The following is an 18,157-nucleotide window of genomic DNA, read 5'->3' as shown; positions in this document are numbered from 1 at the left end:
TGTACATTGTCCCTAACGTTCAAAAGTCTACTATTATTATTTAGACAATGTTATCTAGTCCTAGACATTCCAACCAGCAGAAGTAAAAACTCTCTCTCTTATTGTAGAGTCGTTAAGTCATTTGACTGAATCACACAACACCGAAGTGGCCATTCAGTCCATCAAGTATGTGCACCCAAAATACACAAAATCTACACCTGTCCCACTTTTTTAGCACTCAGTCCATACCCTTGAATGTTATGACACTTCAAACGTTCATCTATATTAAGTTTCCTGCTTCAACAACCCTCCCAGGCCCCAAATGCTAATCACCGCCTGGATGAAAAAACGTTTTCCTCAAATGCCCTCTAAATCTGAAAATTATGTTCCTTGCTATTGACCTTTAAGTAGGGAACAACTGTTTTCTATCCTTCCTGTCTGTGCCCCTCAATTTTCTACACCTCTATCAAGCCCCCTTCAATTTTCCCTGCTCCAAAGAAAATCCAGTGTTATTCAGCCTCCCTTCATAGCTATACACCATCTCAGGCAACATCCTGGTGAATCTCCTCTGAACCTCTCCAGAGAAATCACATCCTTACTGTACTACAGTGACAGCACTGTGTACAGTTTTCTGGCTGTGACCTAATCATTTATAGCATAGAATAAAGCCATTGGTACATTGTGTTCATCCAACATAGATGCAATCAAATCAATCAATGCTTCTACCTATGAAGCTCAAGATTTGCACGTTTTGCTAACCAGTCTCTTGCTCCATTCAAAACATTAATGCACATGCCTGCTGCTGCACATTTCTGAAAATTATTCCACTCAAGTATATATTGCCTCTCACTAAGATCTCACAGCTTGCTAAAAGTTCATAGGAGCAAATATCACGAACAATCAACCCTGGTCCATCCATGTCAACACCACTATCAAGAAAACACACCAATGCCCCAACTTCTCAGAGGCCTAAGGAAATTTGGCATGTTCACAAGAACTCTCATCAATTTTTACAGATATACCATGGAAAGCATTCTATCCGTATGAATCACAGGTTAAACAAAAGTAGATTTTATTAATCTACTCAAAACTCAGGACACAAAAGGAATCAAGAAAGAAATTGATAGAAGTTACACTTATGAATTGCTCAAAGATCAATGACATTGGCATTAATTCACGTGAATGAGAGACTAGTATGTCAATGTCTCTTGCAGTCGGCTGGTGTGATAGAATTCCTTTTTGCAGGGGATCAGACGTAGGTAAATCCAGGGGACGTTGCCACACTAGAATTCTCTCTGATTGGGACTCTGTTCCCCTCTCTGGACAAAATCCTGGACTTGTTAAACTTGTGTAAAGCTCTTCAAACAAGTCTGCCATTTCAGTCCTGGTTGAGACAGTCAACAAATGAAGTGGTTTCAATGCACCTTGTGTGTTTTAGAAGATGACTACAAAGGCCTTTAGGGGCCTTATCTCACGCACAGTGCCTTTTAATGGTTGTCTTTGTTTCAAACTGGTGGAGGCAGACATCTAGTCCACTATTCCTCTATGTCAAGTTGCCTGGAACATATACATGTTGCAAGACATATAATAGAAGGATGATGTAAACTTTAATTCTTGGGTTACTGATTAGAACTTTCCAGATATTGTTGTCAACGGCCATTACATGATCAGTGGCAGCCATGCAGCGAGTCCAAAGTATTTATTTAAGAGAATTTTTTTAAAAAATTACTCACTTCACACCTTCTACAATACTAAATTCATCTGCCAATTGTCTGTCCATTCTGTCAACTTATGTCCCAGTGTAAGTGATTCATGTTACCCTCACTGTAAGCCACTTCTCCAAGTGTGGTTGCAAACTTTGAAATCTTACTTCATATTACACTAAGTCACATAAATAGTCAAAATAAAAAAGCAGTAACCATAACCCTGACTCTTGGTAAAGCTATCAACCTCCAGCTGGAAAAGCAATCACCACAACTTGCTTTTCTGCCCTTAGGCCAATCTTTTAAAATCCAATTTTACACTGACCTTCCAACTCCACGAGGCTCAATTTTGTTAATCAACCTTCCATGCCGTCCATAAAATCTACATGGATAAGAGCCACCATATTCACATCAACCTTCAACTTTCTCTATTAATCAAAACTTCAATTAGGTTATTCAACCAGGATCTGCCTTTTGCAAATCCATGCTGGCTCTCCTTAATTAAGTCAAAACTCTCCAAGTTTCTATTAATTATTTCTTTGAGTATGGATTTGAAAACCTTTCCTCCCATTGATTTTAGATTAACTGGCCTATAGTTGCTAAAACTGTCCTCGCAGCCTTTCTTGAGTAAGGGGGTCAAAACTACCATACTCTGGTATGTCGGGCATATCTAGGGAAGATTGAAAAATTAAGGCAAGCCTTTCCACATCTCCACTCTTGCTTTCCTTTAGCAACCAGAGCAGTTGACTTGTCTAACCTGAAGAACAATCAGTCTTTCCAGTACCTCTTTCAAATTTCACACTATCCATTTTTACTATTTACATGTTTGTGTAACCTTTTTGACTTTCATTTTATGTTGACTGCCATTCTGATTTTATTCTCTATACCAGAGCATCTTCCTGGTTTGCTCTTCCTTAAACTACACAATGCAACATCTAATGCATAAGTAACAACCTTAAAGGACAAATGAGGGTGATAGTAATCTATCCATACAGATAGGAATGCACAAGCTGTTGTAATTTGAAGCATTTAAGAATCCTCAACTTGCGCGAGCGAAACCAGAGTCCCAACCGGTTAGCTACTGTCATTTACTCAGGAATGAGCATAACTTTCATTTCTCAATGTTGCAACTTGATTTTTTCACTTGCCTCTGTTTCAGACATCGAGAGCGGGAGATAGGCAGAAGCTTTCAGGATCTTTGCTGTTGAAGGTCCACCTTAATAGTTTTCTCTTCATGGTTACTCCAAGGCTGTTGAACTACTGTTAGAGTCATAGAGAAGTACAGCACAGAAACAGACCTTTAGGTCCAACTTGTTCATGCCAACCAGATACCATAACCTAATCTAGTCCCATTTGCCACCCCTGAGCCCATATCCCTCCAAACCCTTCCTATTCATATAGCCATCCAGATGCCTTTTAAATGCTGCATTTGTACCAACCTCCACCACTTCCTCTGGCAGCTCACTCCATACACACACCATCCGCTGCGTGAAAAAGCTGCCCCTCAGGTCCCTTTTATATCTTTCCCTTCTCACCGTAGACCAATACCCTCCAGTTCTGGACTCCCCAACCACAGGGAAAAAGGCTTTGTCTATTTATCCTATCCATGTCCCTCATGATTTTATAAACCTCTACAAAGGTCACCCCTCAGCTGCCAACACCCAGGGAAGAGAGCCCCAGCCTGTTCAGCCTCTCCCTAAACTCAAATCCTCCAACCTGGCAACATCCTTGTAAATCTTTTCTGGACCCTTTCACGTTTCACAACCTTCTTCCAATAGGAGGGAGACCAGAACTGCACACAATATTCCAAAAGTGGCCTAACCAATGTCCTGTACAGCTGCAACATGACCTCCCAACTCCTGTACTCAATACTCTGACCAATAAAGGAAAGCATTGAGGAGAAAGTGAGGTCTGCAGATGCTGGAGATCAGAGCTGAAAATGTGTTGCTGGAAAAGCGCAGCAGGTCAGGCAGCATCCAGGGAACAGGAGAATCGACGTTTCGGGCAAAAGCCCTTCTTCAGGAATCATACCAATGGAAAGCATACCAAGTGTCTTCTTCACTATCCTATCCTATCCTATCTACTTAGACTCTACTTTCAAGGAATTATGAACCTTCACTCCAAGGTCCTTTGTTCAGCAACATTCCCTAGGACCTTACCATTAAGTGCATAAGTCCTGCTAAGATTTGCTTTCCCAAAATGCAGCACCTCGCATTTATCGAAATTAAACTCCATCTGCCACTGCTCAGCCCATTGGCCAATCTGATCAAGATCCAGTTGTAATCTGGAGGTAACCTCCTTTGCTGTCCAGGACAACACCAATTTTGGTGTCATCTGCAAACTTACTAACAATACCTCTTATGCTCACATCCAAACCATTTATATAAATGATGAGAAGTTACTTTGTGGATTCTGGGGTCTGTGTCATTGCTCCACTTCAAGCCGGACAGTTGTAGACAACTTTTATTTCTTAATTTGAATTTTCCATGCAAGTGAGAGTAAAAGAGGAGATGGGAATTTCTTGACAGCTTACTGCATTTCAGCACCTCGTGATTAAAATGGTAATTTTGACGAAGCCAGTTTTGCACGTTCCATTTGGTTTCCCGAACTTATGATGTGATCACACAGCCATTTTAGGTCAAAAGTATTAAAATTCATGATGAAAGCTGAATATTGATAGCCCATTTTCACTACGATCATAACACTCAATAGATACTGCTTAAAATGCTCAGCATTTCCAGTACTTTTTGTTTTTATTCCTGTCATTCTCATCTCCTTCTGCCCTCTGGTGGATTATTCTGAAACCACACTGAGAAGAATAAAAAATCTGATAATCAAAATTTGAGCATCAGAAAAGCTTACTGATTCTTCTACACATTTCAAGTATCTCTCAATCACATTATCAAGCAGAAAAGGGTAGACTAACACAGTACTCTAGCAAGATGGGTTATATATTCAACCCCCCTGCATTGGGGGTCAAAATCTTGAATTCTCTCCCGAATGGCATTGTGGGTCAATCCAAGGCAGGTGGACTGCAGCAGTTCAAGGTGGCTGCTCACCACGATCTTCTCAAGGGGCAACCAGGAACAGCCAATAAATGCTGGCCAGCCAGGGACACCTACATCCCACACATCAATAAATTGCTTCTTCAGCTCAGTTCTGAAGTTCCACACTGGGCATGGGCCTCACTGGCTCGACCAGCACTTTTTGCCTATACCGAGGTGTTCTTGAGAAGGTAGGGGTGAGCTGCAGACCAAGTGCTGTTTTGTTGTTTAACAAAAAAAGTTCCGTGATTCTGACCCAGAGACACTGAAGGAACAGTGATATTGTTCCATGTCAGGATGATCATAAACTCAAAGGGAAACTCCAAGATGGTACTGTTCTCATTCATCTGCTGCTATGTCCTTCTAGGTGATAGAGGTTGCTGGTTTGGAAGGTACTGTCAAAGCAGTCCGGGTGAGATCGTGGTGCAGTGGAAATGAATACAATTAGCAATGTTCCAGGGTTGGAATCATGCCTGGATACACATCCAATAGTGATACTGTCTAGTAAAAGGATGGCACTCCTTTTACTAGGATGATTCTCATGCATTCAATGTGTCAGTGAGTTGTAGACAACAAGATAAAAAAACAAGGAAAAGAGGGATAACAGCGCCTCATCTTCCGCCCCTCCAAACACAAGGGATGAACTCAGATTTCTCCAGTTTCCTCATTTCCCCTCCCCCCACCTTGTCTCAGTCAAATCCCTCGAACTCAGCACCTACCCTGCAATCTTCTTCCTGACCTCTCCGCCCCACCCCCACTCCAGCCTATCACCCTCACCTTAACCTCCTTCCACCTATCACATTTCCAACGCCCCTCCCCCAAGTCCCTCCTCCCTAGCTTTTATCTTAGCCTGCTTGGCACACTCTCCTCATTCCTGAAGAAGGGCTCATGCCCGAAACGTCGATTCTCCTGCTCCTTGGATGCTGCCTGACCTGCTGTGCTTTTCCAGCAACACATTTTCAGCTACATTTATTCACGCAAGTTCCAATAGAGAGCAAGTGAGTTTATTTTTCACAACCCATTCAAGTGTTTACAGGCTTGAACAACAATATTTACACTGATCCTCTGTCATTTGTCACAAGGAGTCCAGCTAACATTCTCTAGGTGAGATCCATTGTCTTTCAAGGTTGCTGGAGCATAGACGATAGATACAAGGAAGCATCAAGAGTCTCAGACTGAACTCCTGTTAGTTAGTCTCAGTCATAGTCAATTCTGTGTGCTGTAGCTAATTCAGGAGGAAACAATAAAGAGGAAAAACTAGATTCAATCCCTAATACTGTCCTGTGACTCAGACCAAAAGGAGCACAAAAATGCTAATACAAGGGTTGAACTGTTAGCCTCCTCAGTCCGAACTAAGACATGCTGTTCAGAGTGAAATGCTATAATATCAAACTGCAGCAGAAGATGGTCCTTCACAAGAGGCTAGGGAAGTGTGGTGCGTGATTACAGCAGGGAAAGAGGGAGAAGGCTCAAAGTAAATTTGTACCTGGTATGTTTTTCAGTAGTTTAGCATGACACATTTGCCCTTTCCAGATATCAGTGAGAATGTACTCCATTCGCTTTGCTCGCCAGAGAAAGTTGAATACTCTTAAATAATGGCTCATACACTCTCGAGTAAATACCTAAAGCAGAACACACAGAAAATAAAACATTAACAACTGCCAAAAGGCATAGGTTCCCAAAGTACGCATTCTCACCAAAGTTACCTCACCTAGGATGCTGAACAAACACATCTTTGATAGAGTCTGGTTGCAATGGGTTGCAGTGGGTTTACATAAAAGGATGTCAGAGGGGTTGGGGGAGGAGTGGAGAGGAGTAGAAGTGAAAATAAAAACAGACAAGGCAAAAGGAGAGAGATCGTGACATCAGATTGAGCCAATCGTGTAGAGGTTGGGATCTTAAAAGATAGACCAGCTGAAAAGAAGATAGAAGCAGAGGTGTTTTTTTGACATTGATGTATATCGGTAGAGAAAGAATCAGTGATTATCAGTCAACAGAATACTTGATGAAACATTACCACAGCTAAATAGGAAGGAAGGAAGGACTGGGGTCACAGGAACCAGCTTTATATTGCTGTTTACATTCAACACTGCATAGTTTAACTTTCTTGCTTCAGAGATCTATTGTCGGTCATAATCATGGTACCTGCATGGTCCTTATCCAACAGAGGATGGCCAGGTTGAGGTGTGGGGAAGAAAAAGGGAGAGCTGGCAGGGTGGTGGATTTGGTACAGGGGGTGTAGAGAGGGAAGTGTGTCAAGAGAGTAGAGTTAATGAGCAGGTTGAAGATGGAGTAGGGTTCAGGGACAAAGTGAGTGGAGTAAAAGAGGAAATAGGAAGGTACAGTAGGAATGGGGGTGGGGACAAGGGGTAGGGTTGAGGGAAATAAGGAAAAGATGGGAGAATAGGTGGAAAGTGCAGAGGGTTTGCTAGGAGGGCAGCATGCATGGGGGTGTTGGGAAGAGAGTACAGACGTAAGGATGGGTGGAATTGTCCTCTTAGGAGGAGGATGGAAAATGAACAGAAATTTTCTAACGTTAATATTAGTGATGAAATTATTAGAATGTCATTGTCCAAAGTGATATTGCACTTGGAGTACACTGATCATGAATTTCTGCAGCTACAAATGTGATTTTGAGTCTTTTTACAAACAAAAATAACATAAGGATTTCAATTTCTGGTTGACCACTTTTGCCTAAGTACAGAAAAGCCAAATAATTTATTGTTGGTGAACTACAAGAACTCTGTTTAAGCTATTACAAGAAAACACTGGGTCATTGTAAAATACCACAGATGGTATTAATTTTTAAAACTGCAAATCTTTTAGCTCTCATAAATTATTGACTCAATTCACTTTCAGGTTGAGTGCAATGAAATAAGAAGCTTTTTAAGAACCACCATGAAACTAACTTTACAACAAAGTGCTCAGGTTCTGAATCATCCAGATCTATTTCCAGAATTCCTACAATTACCTCTTCACTGTACATGAACTTACTGTTGCAATTGGGCCATCAACATGATAATCCAAACTGAAGACATCCCAACCTGTATCTCCAGCTGATATCTAAAAAGAATGAAAAAGGGGGACAGTAAGTTTAGAGACAATGGCAGTACTCACGTTCCCTTGAATCTCAGTTCGAATTAAAGGGAACACTGTTTGTAACTGGCTTGTTTGTTTGTAGGCATGTAGCTTTCTGCAATATTGTGTAGCTACTAATTTGCTTAAGATGATATGACTGCCACAATCACAAGTGTTTGAGCAGTGTGGAAAAGGGTTCCTGTGTTTACAGCTAATTGGAAGTCTGACTGCAATTTCATATTGTGATGTTACCAATCAGCCCTCAATGAGCTGGACCTGAAAATACATCACTGAAGATACTTCCAGTCCACAGAAAAATTATACACAATAGTCAAAGTCACAGTATAACACTTATTGACCAAAGCCTTCAAACAAGGTATATGAGCCAAACATGTCTCATGTTAGCAACAGAAGCTTTCCATTTTATCCATGATAGTTACAATGAAGATATCTTCATACTATCAGATTGGACTGCCAGCCCGAAAGTGAAATTAAAGCATATAGCACTTGCTTTATATTTGCTTCATGTGCACACATTGTAAAACAAAAGCAAAATACTAATGGAAACTAGAAAGTTGAAACAAATACAGAAAATGCTGGACAAACCTACCAGATCTCACAGCACTCTGATGGAGAAAAACACAGTTAACATTGTGTCCAGTTTGACCTTTCTTCAGAATCAAAGACTCAGTGAACTCGAAACGTTAGTTCTGCTTCTCTCTCCACAGGTACTGCCAAACCTGAAGAGTTTCTCCTGAATTTTCTGTGTTCGTTTCATCCATATTATTAGTTACCTCCAGAAGGCGAACATCCAGACGTTTCAGAATCTCAGGGCTATCGAACTGTGCATTGGTGGCTCTGACAGCTGTCTCAAGGATTCCAGTCAGATTATGCTGATACAATGTTGAGGCTGATCGCACCAGCTCTGGCCTATAATACAACAATGGTGCCATACAAAATCACTAACAATTTTATTTCCTACCACAATTATCCCATGGCTCATTTGACTAACTTGACAGAACTTCAGAACAGACTACAAACACATCACATGTGTGTAAACTCAAGCTAAATCACGTCAAAGGATAGAGACTCATTAGATTGGATATTGTCTGATAATCAATTCCACATGAAGGCTGATAAATAGACTGATGTCATCATCATCATCATCAGTCTGCTGCATTGCTAATGATTCTTGTAACCTCTGCAGTCTCAGGCAAATTCAAATCATTCATAATTCCAAGAATGTTTTTTTTACAGCAAGTTTAGTTTTAAATTTCATATCACTTCCATAACAAAAACTGAATGTTTCCATCCACCTCTGCTCTGTATCTTCTCATCTTCTTTTGACCCAGACATCACTACGTTGATGCTCTCCCTGTCATCCCCCTCCTCTTGTAACTGTTAACTCAAGCAAAATTCTGTCACATCTCAACAATGTATATTTACAATGGCTCCAGAACAGGGTCTCAAAAATAAATTCTTTGTTATTTCATGTCCACAAATCCTGTCTGTTTTCACATCCAAGATTTCCAAAATCTATGCTCTCATTCCAGCCACATTGAGCACTAAGTCACACCATCAGGATCCATGCCATCAGCTGTTAAAGGTCCCACACACTCATATTCTCTTCATTAATCATTAATGCACTATTTCTGGGCAGCCTCCTCAGTTTCTTCTACTGTCTTTTTTCATCAAGCCTGTGAGAAGGGTCTTTGAATTTGATTTTACATTGAAGACACTTGTTAAGCGTCCAATCTTTAAAAAGTGCTTATCAACGTCACCACAGTTTGAAAAGAAATCGTGGAATATGTTTACAGTGTTGTCATAAGATATCAACACTGAGCACTTCATATTAGTTATCACAAACTTTTATCAAAGTTCTTTTTCAGTTACAGCAACATGCATTAGCCCCAGCCTCTCAGTAACACTTTTCTTTCTAATGTGATGGTTTCACTGAACTCGGTCATTTTCTGAGTTGGAGGAACAACACTGACCGTGTTTGTACTCTTCCTTCTTTTGTCACCATTGGCTATTTGCTTTCAGCCAACAAGACCTCAAGTTCGTAAATTCCCTGTTTAACATCTTCCACCCACTCACTAACTTCCCCCAACTTAAAACGCCTTTCTGACCACAAGTTTGTTCGCTGCCCCCCCCTCATAAAATCTCCTTATTTGGCTCAGCATTGCTGAAAGCATTTATGTAGAGAACTTTGGGATTTCCCTACTTTAAATTTTGCTGTACAAATGCAAGATGTTGATGACAGATCTAACACAGATTCATAACCCAGGTCCATAAGTGGAGACAGAGCTGGGCTACTCAGCATAAATAATTTTTGTAATAATTTTGAAACCCAGCCTCAAAAACGTCCATAGCACACTTTGGGAGGTAGGGATGGGGGCAATCCAAAACCTTCATAATTAGAGTATGCTGTATTTAAAATAATCCAAACTTACTCTACGCGAGAGAGTTCCTACTTCCCCTGAGTCGCTTTGATAAACTTGCTCATCTCTGTCCATTAAACTCTGACAGGAGTGATCTCTCCCTCTTTAGCTGGGCTCTTCATCTCTCCCTTCTATCAATCAAGTGCAAGTGTGCCATGGAAATCTGCATGAGTTACAAAGTGTGATGAGATTTAGTGAATATGAGAAAAGGTTAAATAAGTTAGATTGACTTTATGTGGACACGAAATGCCTTTGGAGCAACTGATTTGAAAATTATGGCGGGAATGAAGTAAACGGATTAGGCAAATGTTTTGCTATGATGGAAGATTTGAATACTGCATTACAGGGGAGATTTTAACAAAAAAAAAAGGGAAAGATCGAGGGTGAAGTGAGGTGGAACTCATTCATCTAGAGAATAACGTGGAACAGTTATGGTAACATTCTTTGAAGTGTACAGTATAAATGGGGTTAAAAGATGACTTGGGTGGGTGAAGAGAAGGGATCGAGGTACATGATGAAACTTGGTTGACTTATGAACAAGGAACAGACTTGCTGGGAAATGTGCTCACATTCCTAAAAACTATCCCATGTAATTCTCTTAAAATTGCATTTAAGGTCGATGAAGTCATATGCAGATGCCTACATGATTCTGCAGGATAATGAGGAGAAAGTGAGGTCTGCAGATGCTGGAGATCAGAGCTGAAAATGTGTTGCTGGAAAAGCGCAGCAGGTCAGGCAGCATCCAGGGAACAGGAGAATCGACGTTTCGGGCATAAGCCCTTCTTCAGGAATTCTGAAGAAGGGCTTATGCCCGAAACGTCGATTCTCCTGTTCCCTGGATGCTGCCTGACCTGCTGCGCTTTTCCAGCAACACATTTTCAGCTCTGCAGGATAATGAACAACTCCAACCCACTGGGAATTCATTATCTGAACTTCTGTCATTGGACTGGACAATGTCTCACTAACATTCCAAGTGTTTTATGCAATATCATTTGGGAATCAAGAGCTATTTCCAAGTATTTCCCTCACAGACGTTGCTTCACCTTTTGATTTATCAGCTGTTCCTTCCAGTGGGTCAAACTGAGGATCATGCCTTTTCGCAAAGGGTTAAACAGCAGTTCCCCAATCCCCTGCTCAAAGTTGTTGAAAGTGCTGACAGAATTACCACAATCTAGTGAATCAGTAGTTGTACTGGACATTAGCCAGTCAGTAACCACTTCCTGCCTAACTTCAGTCATGATTCTCTCATCTTACAATACATTCACATATCTCGCTAACATGAAAGAGTTAAGTACTCACTTCAATAAGTCCATGAGGTGTCGAACAAAATCTCCTTGACCTAACAGCAAGTAACGCCGCACAGCCTTAATGTGCTCCAGCAAATGATAATTCTGGTTGAGGACATCCAGTAGGTATTTGCTGGTTAAATGATAAGCTGAATCAATCTTTTCTTGAAAAGCACCTTCCAAATCAGTGAACAACTCAGCAGCTAGAATTGAATTAACAAAACTAAAATCAAACATATCAATGTACCTGATACTTTATGTAACAACTGAGTGCAATTTAATGGTTCAGTGAGTTGCATATAATCATTCACAATTTTTCAACTTACAAGAAATCTTATACAAACATATTTTAGCTTTAAAAGTGCTATCTGATGAATTATTCACAAAGCAAATAGATAATCCACTTTCATACACAAACCATTTGACTTAAACTATTTAATAAGGATACCTTCATTTTATTATTGTTTGGTTAGGCATCACATTCATTATTTTACATATCAATTAATAAGAGTTAGTGCTCTGGTTCACAAACAATCCATCAAACCACAATGGTCTAGCACAAAAAAGACAAACCCATGAAGTACATGCCTTTATCTTTCCTTCAATTTCTTTATCACTTTCAAGTTCATTATACAGTAACCTGAAAGGCAGAGTACTTTGAAAGCTACTAAGATTTGTGTGAAATACAATATTTTTACCATCTTTCGGTGAAACAGCTGATTTTGTCACAGCCATCATCATCTTTGCTGTTGGAGTTCGGTCCTGACACACTTGATGCAAGAAATTGATAGATTTTCCAATCAAAAGTACCTGAGGCAGAAAAAAAAAACCTTGCGTTTTTAGAGATGTGAAAAGGAACACATTTATCCAACTTCTGCTAAACCTAGCTTAAGACAAGGGCCACTGAAGCCAAATGGGTCTTTCCAGCAGAGATCAAACGCCTGGGTGCAGTTTGGGAATTGAGCATGGTGCAGGTGCTGGTCAGGGCTCACTAATCCCTCAAGAAGTAGCCAATGTCTTTTCCCAGTGTAGGGGAGTCCAAACCTAGAGGGCATAGATTGAAAGGCAAGAGGGGAAAGATTTAAAAGAGACCTGAGGGGTAACACAGAGTACAGCATGTATGGAACGAGCTGGCAAAGGAAGTGGTGGATGCTGGTACAAGTGCAACATTTAAAAGCATCTGGATGGATACTTGAATAGGAAGGGTTAAGAGAGATATGGGCCAAATGCTAGCAAATGGGACTAGATCAGTTTAGGATTTCTAGGTGGCATGGACGAGTTGGACCGAAGGGTCTGATTCTGAGCTGTATGACTCCACGACTCTATGGTATCAAAAGCATTCTGGAATCAGTTGGAGAAACACAGAAAGCAGGAATTGCAAAGGGGTTACTGGACCCAAACATTAACTTTGCTTTCTCTGCAAAGATACTGCAAGACCTGCTGAGTGTGCCCAGCAATTTCTGTTTTTGTTTCTGATTTCCAGCACCCGCAGTTCTTTAGTATATTTTTGGAAAAGCACACATTCAGCTAGCACTTTAAAACACTGCTCCAAAACGTGAGATGAAGCTGCAGTTGAATACCTACGCTTAAAATAAAAACTGTTTTACTAACCGATTATCCCCTAAATAAATGTCCTACAGTTCCCTGAAACAAAAACTCCTTATTATAGAGAATGTTGACCTTGTTTAACCATTAATGAATAATGCTCCTTGTACAATATTCATTTGCACACAAAATTTAAAACTTATGTTTCTACCTCCAGGGCTTTTAATGAAATGGGCTCCCAACGGTTCCCACAGGTTCAGGTTTAAGGGATCATGACAATGACTAGCATCTGTGACAATGCAAAGTGGCTTTCAATAAGTCAAATTTAAATTTCAGGATCACTTTAGGGGAGATCTGATAAGTTAACATTTTGGCACAGCTTAAATTAAAATTGCAGAATAAATATTTCAGTACAGCTATGTATGGCGACACCACAACACAGAAATTATTTATTCATGGAATGTGCCAATATGCCCACTTTACATTTATTGCTCATTCTTAATTGGCCTCGGGAACATGATGATGACGACAACTGAGTAGCTTGTTAGGGTAGATAAAGGTCAATAACATTAATGTTGTCATTGGCCAAGAGTCATAAAAAAACCTAGTCTGGGTCAGGATAGTAGTGAATCAGTTGTGTTTTTAATGACAATTCAGTTCATTCATAGTCAAGATGACTGATTTGGCTTTTTCAATTCCAAAATTTATTTCATTAGCTGAATGTCAATTCCCCACAGTTGTTTTGGGATTTGAACACATTTCTGAATTATTAGTTCATGTCTCTAGATTATTAGCCCAGAATCTGACTCTGTTACCATACCCACAGTTACATACCATACACTGGTTTAGAAAGGTGTTTCTGAAATCATTTAATCCTAATAGGCACTTTATAAAGTCGACTGATTACGTGTTAAGTATTTTAATAAAGATTCAAAAGTAACAGGGAGGGGAAGAAAAGTACGTGCATTTACATAGTGCCCAGCACTTTGCGTACACCAAAGTATTTGTACAGCCAATACATCAACGTTGAAGTGCAGTCACTGTTTTTGAAGTTATCCAGACAAAGCCGAAGTCTCTCAAGCATTAGCTTAAATCAACAACTAGTTATTGATGTTTATTGCTGGGAAAATAAAGGCTAGTTCACTGTAAAACTCCCTGTTCTCTTCTCAAATAATCTTTTATATCCACCTGATCACACAGCCTAGGACAGAGTCAACACTGTCCCTAACTGGGAGGACAACAGTGTCCAAAGCACCTGCACCATCAACGGCCTTATCAGGATTTCATTATGTAATTCTCCTGCTAAGATACAGAAATGGCAGAAGTGTGTAAATGTCTAGGTACAAATGAAGCTATGGCTTTAAACATTTTGGAATAATCCTTGAGTAGTCACCTTTCTGGCCTTATCCATTGTGATGAAGGAAGGGATCATTGACTTTCTCAGTGTATATTTGTCATGCCACAGTCTGTCAGCCTTCACTGTTGGATCGGAAGCTACAAAAAACTTCAAACAATAGTGAGGAAAAGGTGTGACATACTTAGTAATAATAATAATAATAATTCTGCGTACAAGCATAACAATACAATATTCTGTTAACCAGAGATGCTTAGGCACTTTCACAAGCTCAGTGGTTACTAAAGCTCTAATTTAACAATTATGCTTGCCACGGACACTTGTTTAAACTTCTGATTATACCTTCGTAATTGGTAGTAAATTACACAAGGCAGCAATTTTCTAGGATTCAAAATAAAATGCTGAGGCAGTGAACAAGTACAACTCAGTCAACCTCACTTTAATGGCATGACTTAATTTTATTCTAACTTTATGGGTAAAACAAGGATGAATTGAGCTATCTATCAATCAACAGGAAGGGCTAATAAAAGCTAGCTAATAAGTTTAGAGTTGTTAGTGAAGAATTCAGTGGTTGCAGCTCAGCAAACAAAAACTTCTGACCTCATGGTTTGATAATTTTGATTTTTATTTCCGTTAATTATTGTTATAAGCTATGATTTGCATAATTACAGTATTCATTAAGTGCTCCCTTCACTGTAAATGTTACTCTATTCAATCAGCATTTGTCTAAAAGGAACAAGCTTTAGTCAATTTTACATTAATGGATTCTAAAAAGCACAAAAAAACAATTAAATTGACAACAATGTAATGGTTTGGTGGCAAAAGGCCAAAGATGAGACACAACCCTAAAAATAAATAATTTCCAAGGTTACCAACAGCACAATTACAACTGCTGTGATGGGGAATAGCAAAGCAGGAATCTGTGCGATTAGACACTGATCACCGCATACCTTCACTTATACATTGGTTTGTCTTGCAACTTGGAATGTGGGCATCAATGACTAAGCAAGCAAATATTACCATCCTCAGTTGCCTTCTTGAACCACGCAGTCCATTTGGCATTGTAGACGCACAATGCCATTAGGGAGTGACACTGAAGGAAATGTGATGTATTTCAAGGTCAGGATGACGTGTCCCTAGGATGGGAAGCTGCAGATGGTTGCGTTCCCATGTATCCGTTGCTCCTGTCCTTCTAGATGGTAGTGGTTATGGGTTTGGAAAATATAATCTAAGTAATGTTGGTGAATTTCTGTGGTGCATCTTGTACACCGTACAAACTGGCAGTGATGAATGGGACTGCTCGGAATTCCCCACTTCACCTCTTTTCATTACAAATGGCTTGGATACAATTAATAGATCTGAACTTTATATTAATTCCAACATAATCCAAAATAGGATTGCAGGGATACAGCAAATTGCAGCCTCTCCTTGAAGTTGTCTACTTGCAAACTTTGCATGCACGGAATAACAGGCAAGGACGATTACAACGAGCAGACTGAACAGCCCTGATTTATGGTAGCATATCTACTTATAGATGTAGTTTGCTATTGCAATACAGTAGTTACAGAATATAAATTACACATCTCAATTAATAGCAATGCCAGAATTCTGTTGTAATGGTAGCATGACTTTTGTTTAAAAGACAGAAAGACTATCAAAGGTTACCATAAAATACCACAGTGATTTGTGGAATTAGATACAATATATGGAGTACAGAGTGATTTTTAATTTTTGCAATTTAATCTTGCATGTAGGCATTACTACTAAGGTCAGCATTTATTGCCCATTCTTAACTGCTCGAGAAGGCAGTGGTGAGTTGCCGCCTTCAAATTCTGCAGTCCTGTGGGCAGCACATTGGCTCAGAGGTTAGTACTGCTACCTCACAGTACCAGGGAACTGGGTTCAGTTCCAGCCTTGGGTGACCGTAAATGTTTGCATTCTCTCCGAATCAGTGTGTCTTTCCACCAGGTGTTCTGATTTCCTCTCACAGTCCAATAATGTGCAAGGTAAGTGGACGGACCAGGATAAATTGCACCATAGTGACCAGGAATGTACAAGATGGTGGATTAGCCATTGTAAATGCAATGTTATGGGGATAGGGTGGTATGGTCTTTGGAAGGTTGATGCAGACTCTCGGGACCAAATGCATTGTAGGGATTCTATGAATCCATTGGGAAAAGAACTCCCACGGATGTAGTGGTTCAAAAGTTCTAGAATTTTGATTCAGTGATGACAGAGGAACAATAACATAATTTCAAGTCAAGAGGATCTATGACTCGAAGGGAATGGGCTTTTCATGCACCTGATGCCCTTCTTCTCGGTGATAGAGGCCACAGGTTTTTACACAGTAACACTGGATACAGATAGTAATTTGTATAAATCTTCACAGTAACCCATATTGTTTTTATTTACTGTATATAGGCAAAGCAAACTGCAGAAACCAGAAATGCAAGTGTAACTTCCTTTGAGAATTTCCTATTGTCAGCTAATCTTCTAAAACATCCACTTGTTGCTCTGTTGAAATAGTAAACCACCACTGTGGTTGTACCTACATGCAGATAGACTGCAATCATTCACAAAAGTGGTTTATTAACACCTTCTCTGCAGCAGTTCAAGATAGCTAATAAATGTTAGCTTTGCCAGCAATGCTCACGTTTCACATCTAAATTAAAAATCAACTTCCTCAACAGTTGGCACAAAGATTGCGAGAGTCTGTTACAATATGCATTTATTTGAGCTGATATTTTTCCTACTCATGTTATCTTTGCTTTATTGAGTTACTTGTTTTTCTTCAAGAGCCGTCATAATTTCCATGCTTTTAACGAATAAAGGCAATTGCATAAACTTAAGCATCAATGTCTCCAAGTCTCCATTTCCACCATGTGCAACAGCTTGATTCTACCTCAAGAAATTACAAAGACCTGCTTATCACTGCATTTAGTGTGCTAAACAAAACATTACATAAATTGCTGAGATTGGAAAAGCAGACATCAAAGGAATTGGGGCAGGTAGATGGAAGAGGAGAAATAATTGTGGTAGAGGATTTTCAACTCGGATAAGCTGTGAAGCCATTGTTGTTTGGGTGACTAGTGCATATTACAATCCATATCCTCCAACTTATCTTAAGAAACACAGTGGGAGACACACAAATGAAAATAGTTTACCTCATGGTATGTATCCTCCAACTCTCCATCATAAATCCAGCGGTAAAGGAAGTTAAGGATGGGATGTGATACGAGGCTAAGAATGTGTTGCACCAGTGATCTCATGTATGGGTCTCCAGTCTTAGTATAAGCATGGACAGCAGATGCTAACTCTCCGCCTTTTCTTCCTGAGCAAACCAAAACAGGAAATTACACCACCCTTTCTAAATTTAAGAACATTTTATACCTTTAAGGAATTTAGCTTGTTTTATCTAGAAAGCCCAGCATTGTCTGTGCTTCTATCCTTCAATCTTTACACAGTTACATAAGCTTTCATTTACAGAATATACATTAGAAATATACACCTCACAACATGATCCCATCAATTTCAGAATGTCCTGAGGGCCACAACTGAATCTCCAGCTAATCTTCACAAGTTGCATAAAGTTAAACACAATTAATACATAATGAAAAAATGAATCCAGAACATTTGAACTTCTGCACTAATAAATCTGACCTTATTTCACATTTTTCTGTACTATTTTATCTCACAAGTAGAAATTTGCAAAAAACAAACTGCAATT

General features: G+C 39.7%; 1 protein-coding gene across 1 annotated transcript in view; it reads right to left on the bottom strand.

Moving 5' to 3' along the window:
* Positions 1–18,157, bottom strand: part of tubgcp3 (tubulin, gamma complex associated protein 3) — a 58,625-nt gene that overhangs the window by 11,652 nt on the left and 28,816 nt on the right. Inside the window, exons 11-17 of the mRNA XM_043691221.1 lie at positions 17,595–17,761; positions 14,470–14,580; positions 12,230–12,341; positions 11,545–11,734; positions 8,599–8,734; positions 7,721–7,789; positions 6,213–6,348 (exon numbers count right to left, since the gene is read on the bottom strand). Of these exons, the coding sequence (XP_043547156.1) occupies positions 6,213–6,348; positions 7,721–7,789; positions 8,599–8,734; positions 11,545–11,734; positions 12,230–12,341; positions 14,470–14,580; positions 17,595–17,761 (921 nt within the window). The remainder of the gene's footprint in view (positions 1–6,212; positions 6,349–7,720; positions 7,790–8,598; positions 8,735–11,544; positions 11,735–12,229; positions 12,342–14,469; positions 14,581–17,594; positions 17,762–18,157) is intronic.

This window comes from Chiloscyllium plagiosum, chromosome 6 (genome assembly GCF_004010195.1).
Source record: "Chiloscyllium plagiosum isolate BGI_BamShark_2017 chromosome 6, ASM401019v2, whole genome shotgun sequence".
Taxonomy (NCBI): Eukaryota; Metazoa; Chordata; class Chondrichthyes; order Orectolobiformes; family Hemiscylliidae; genus Chiloscyllium; species Chiloscyllium plagiosum.
Note: the sequence above shows the minus strand (reverse complement) of the source record. Positions and strands in the feature narration are given on the sequence as shown.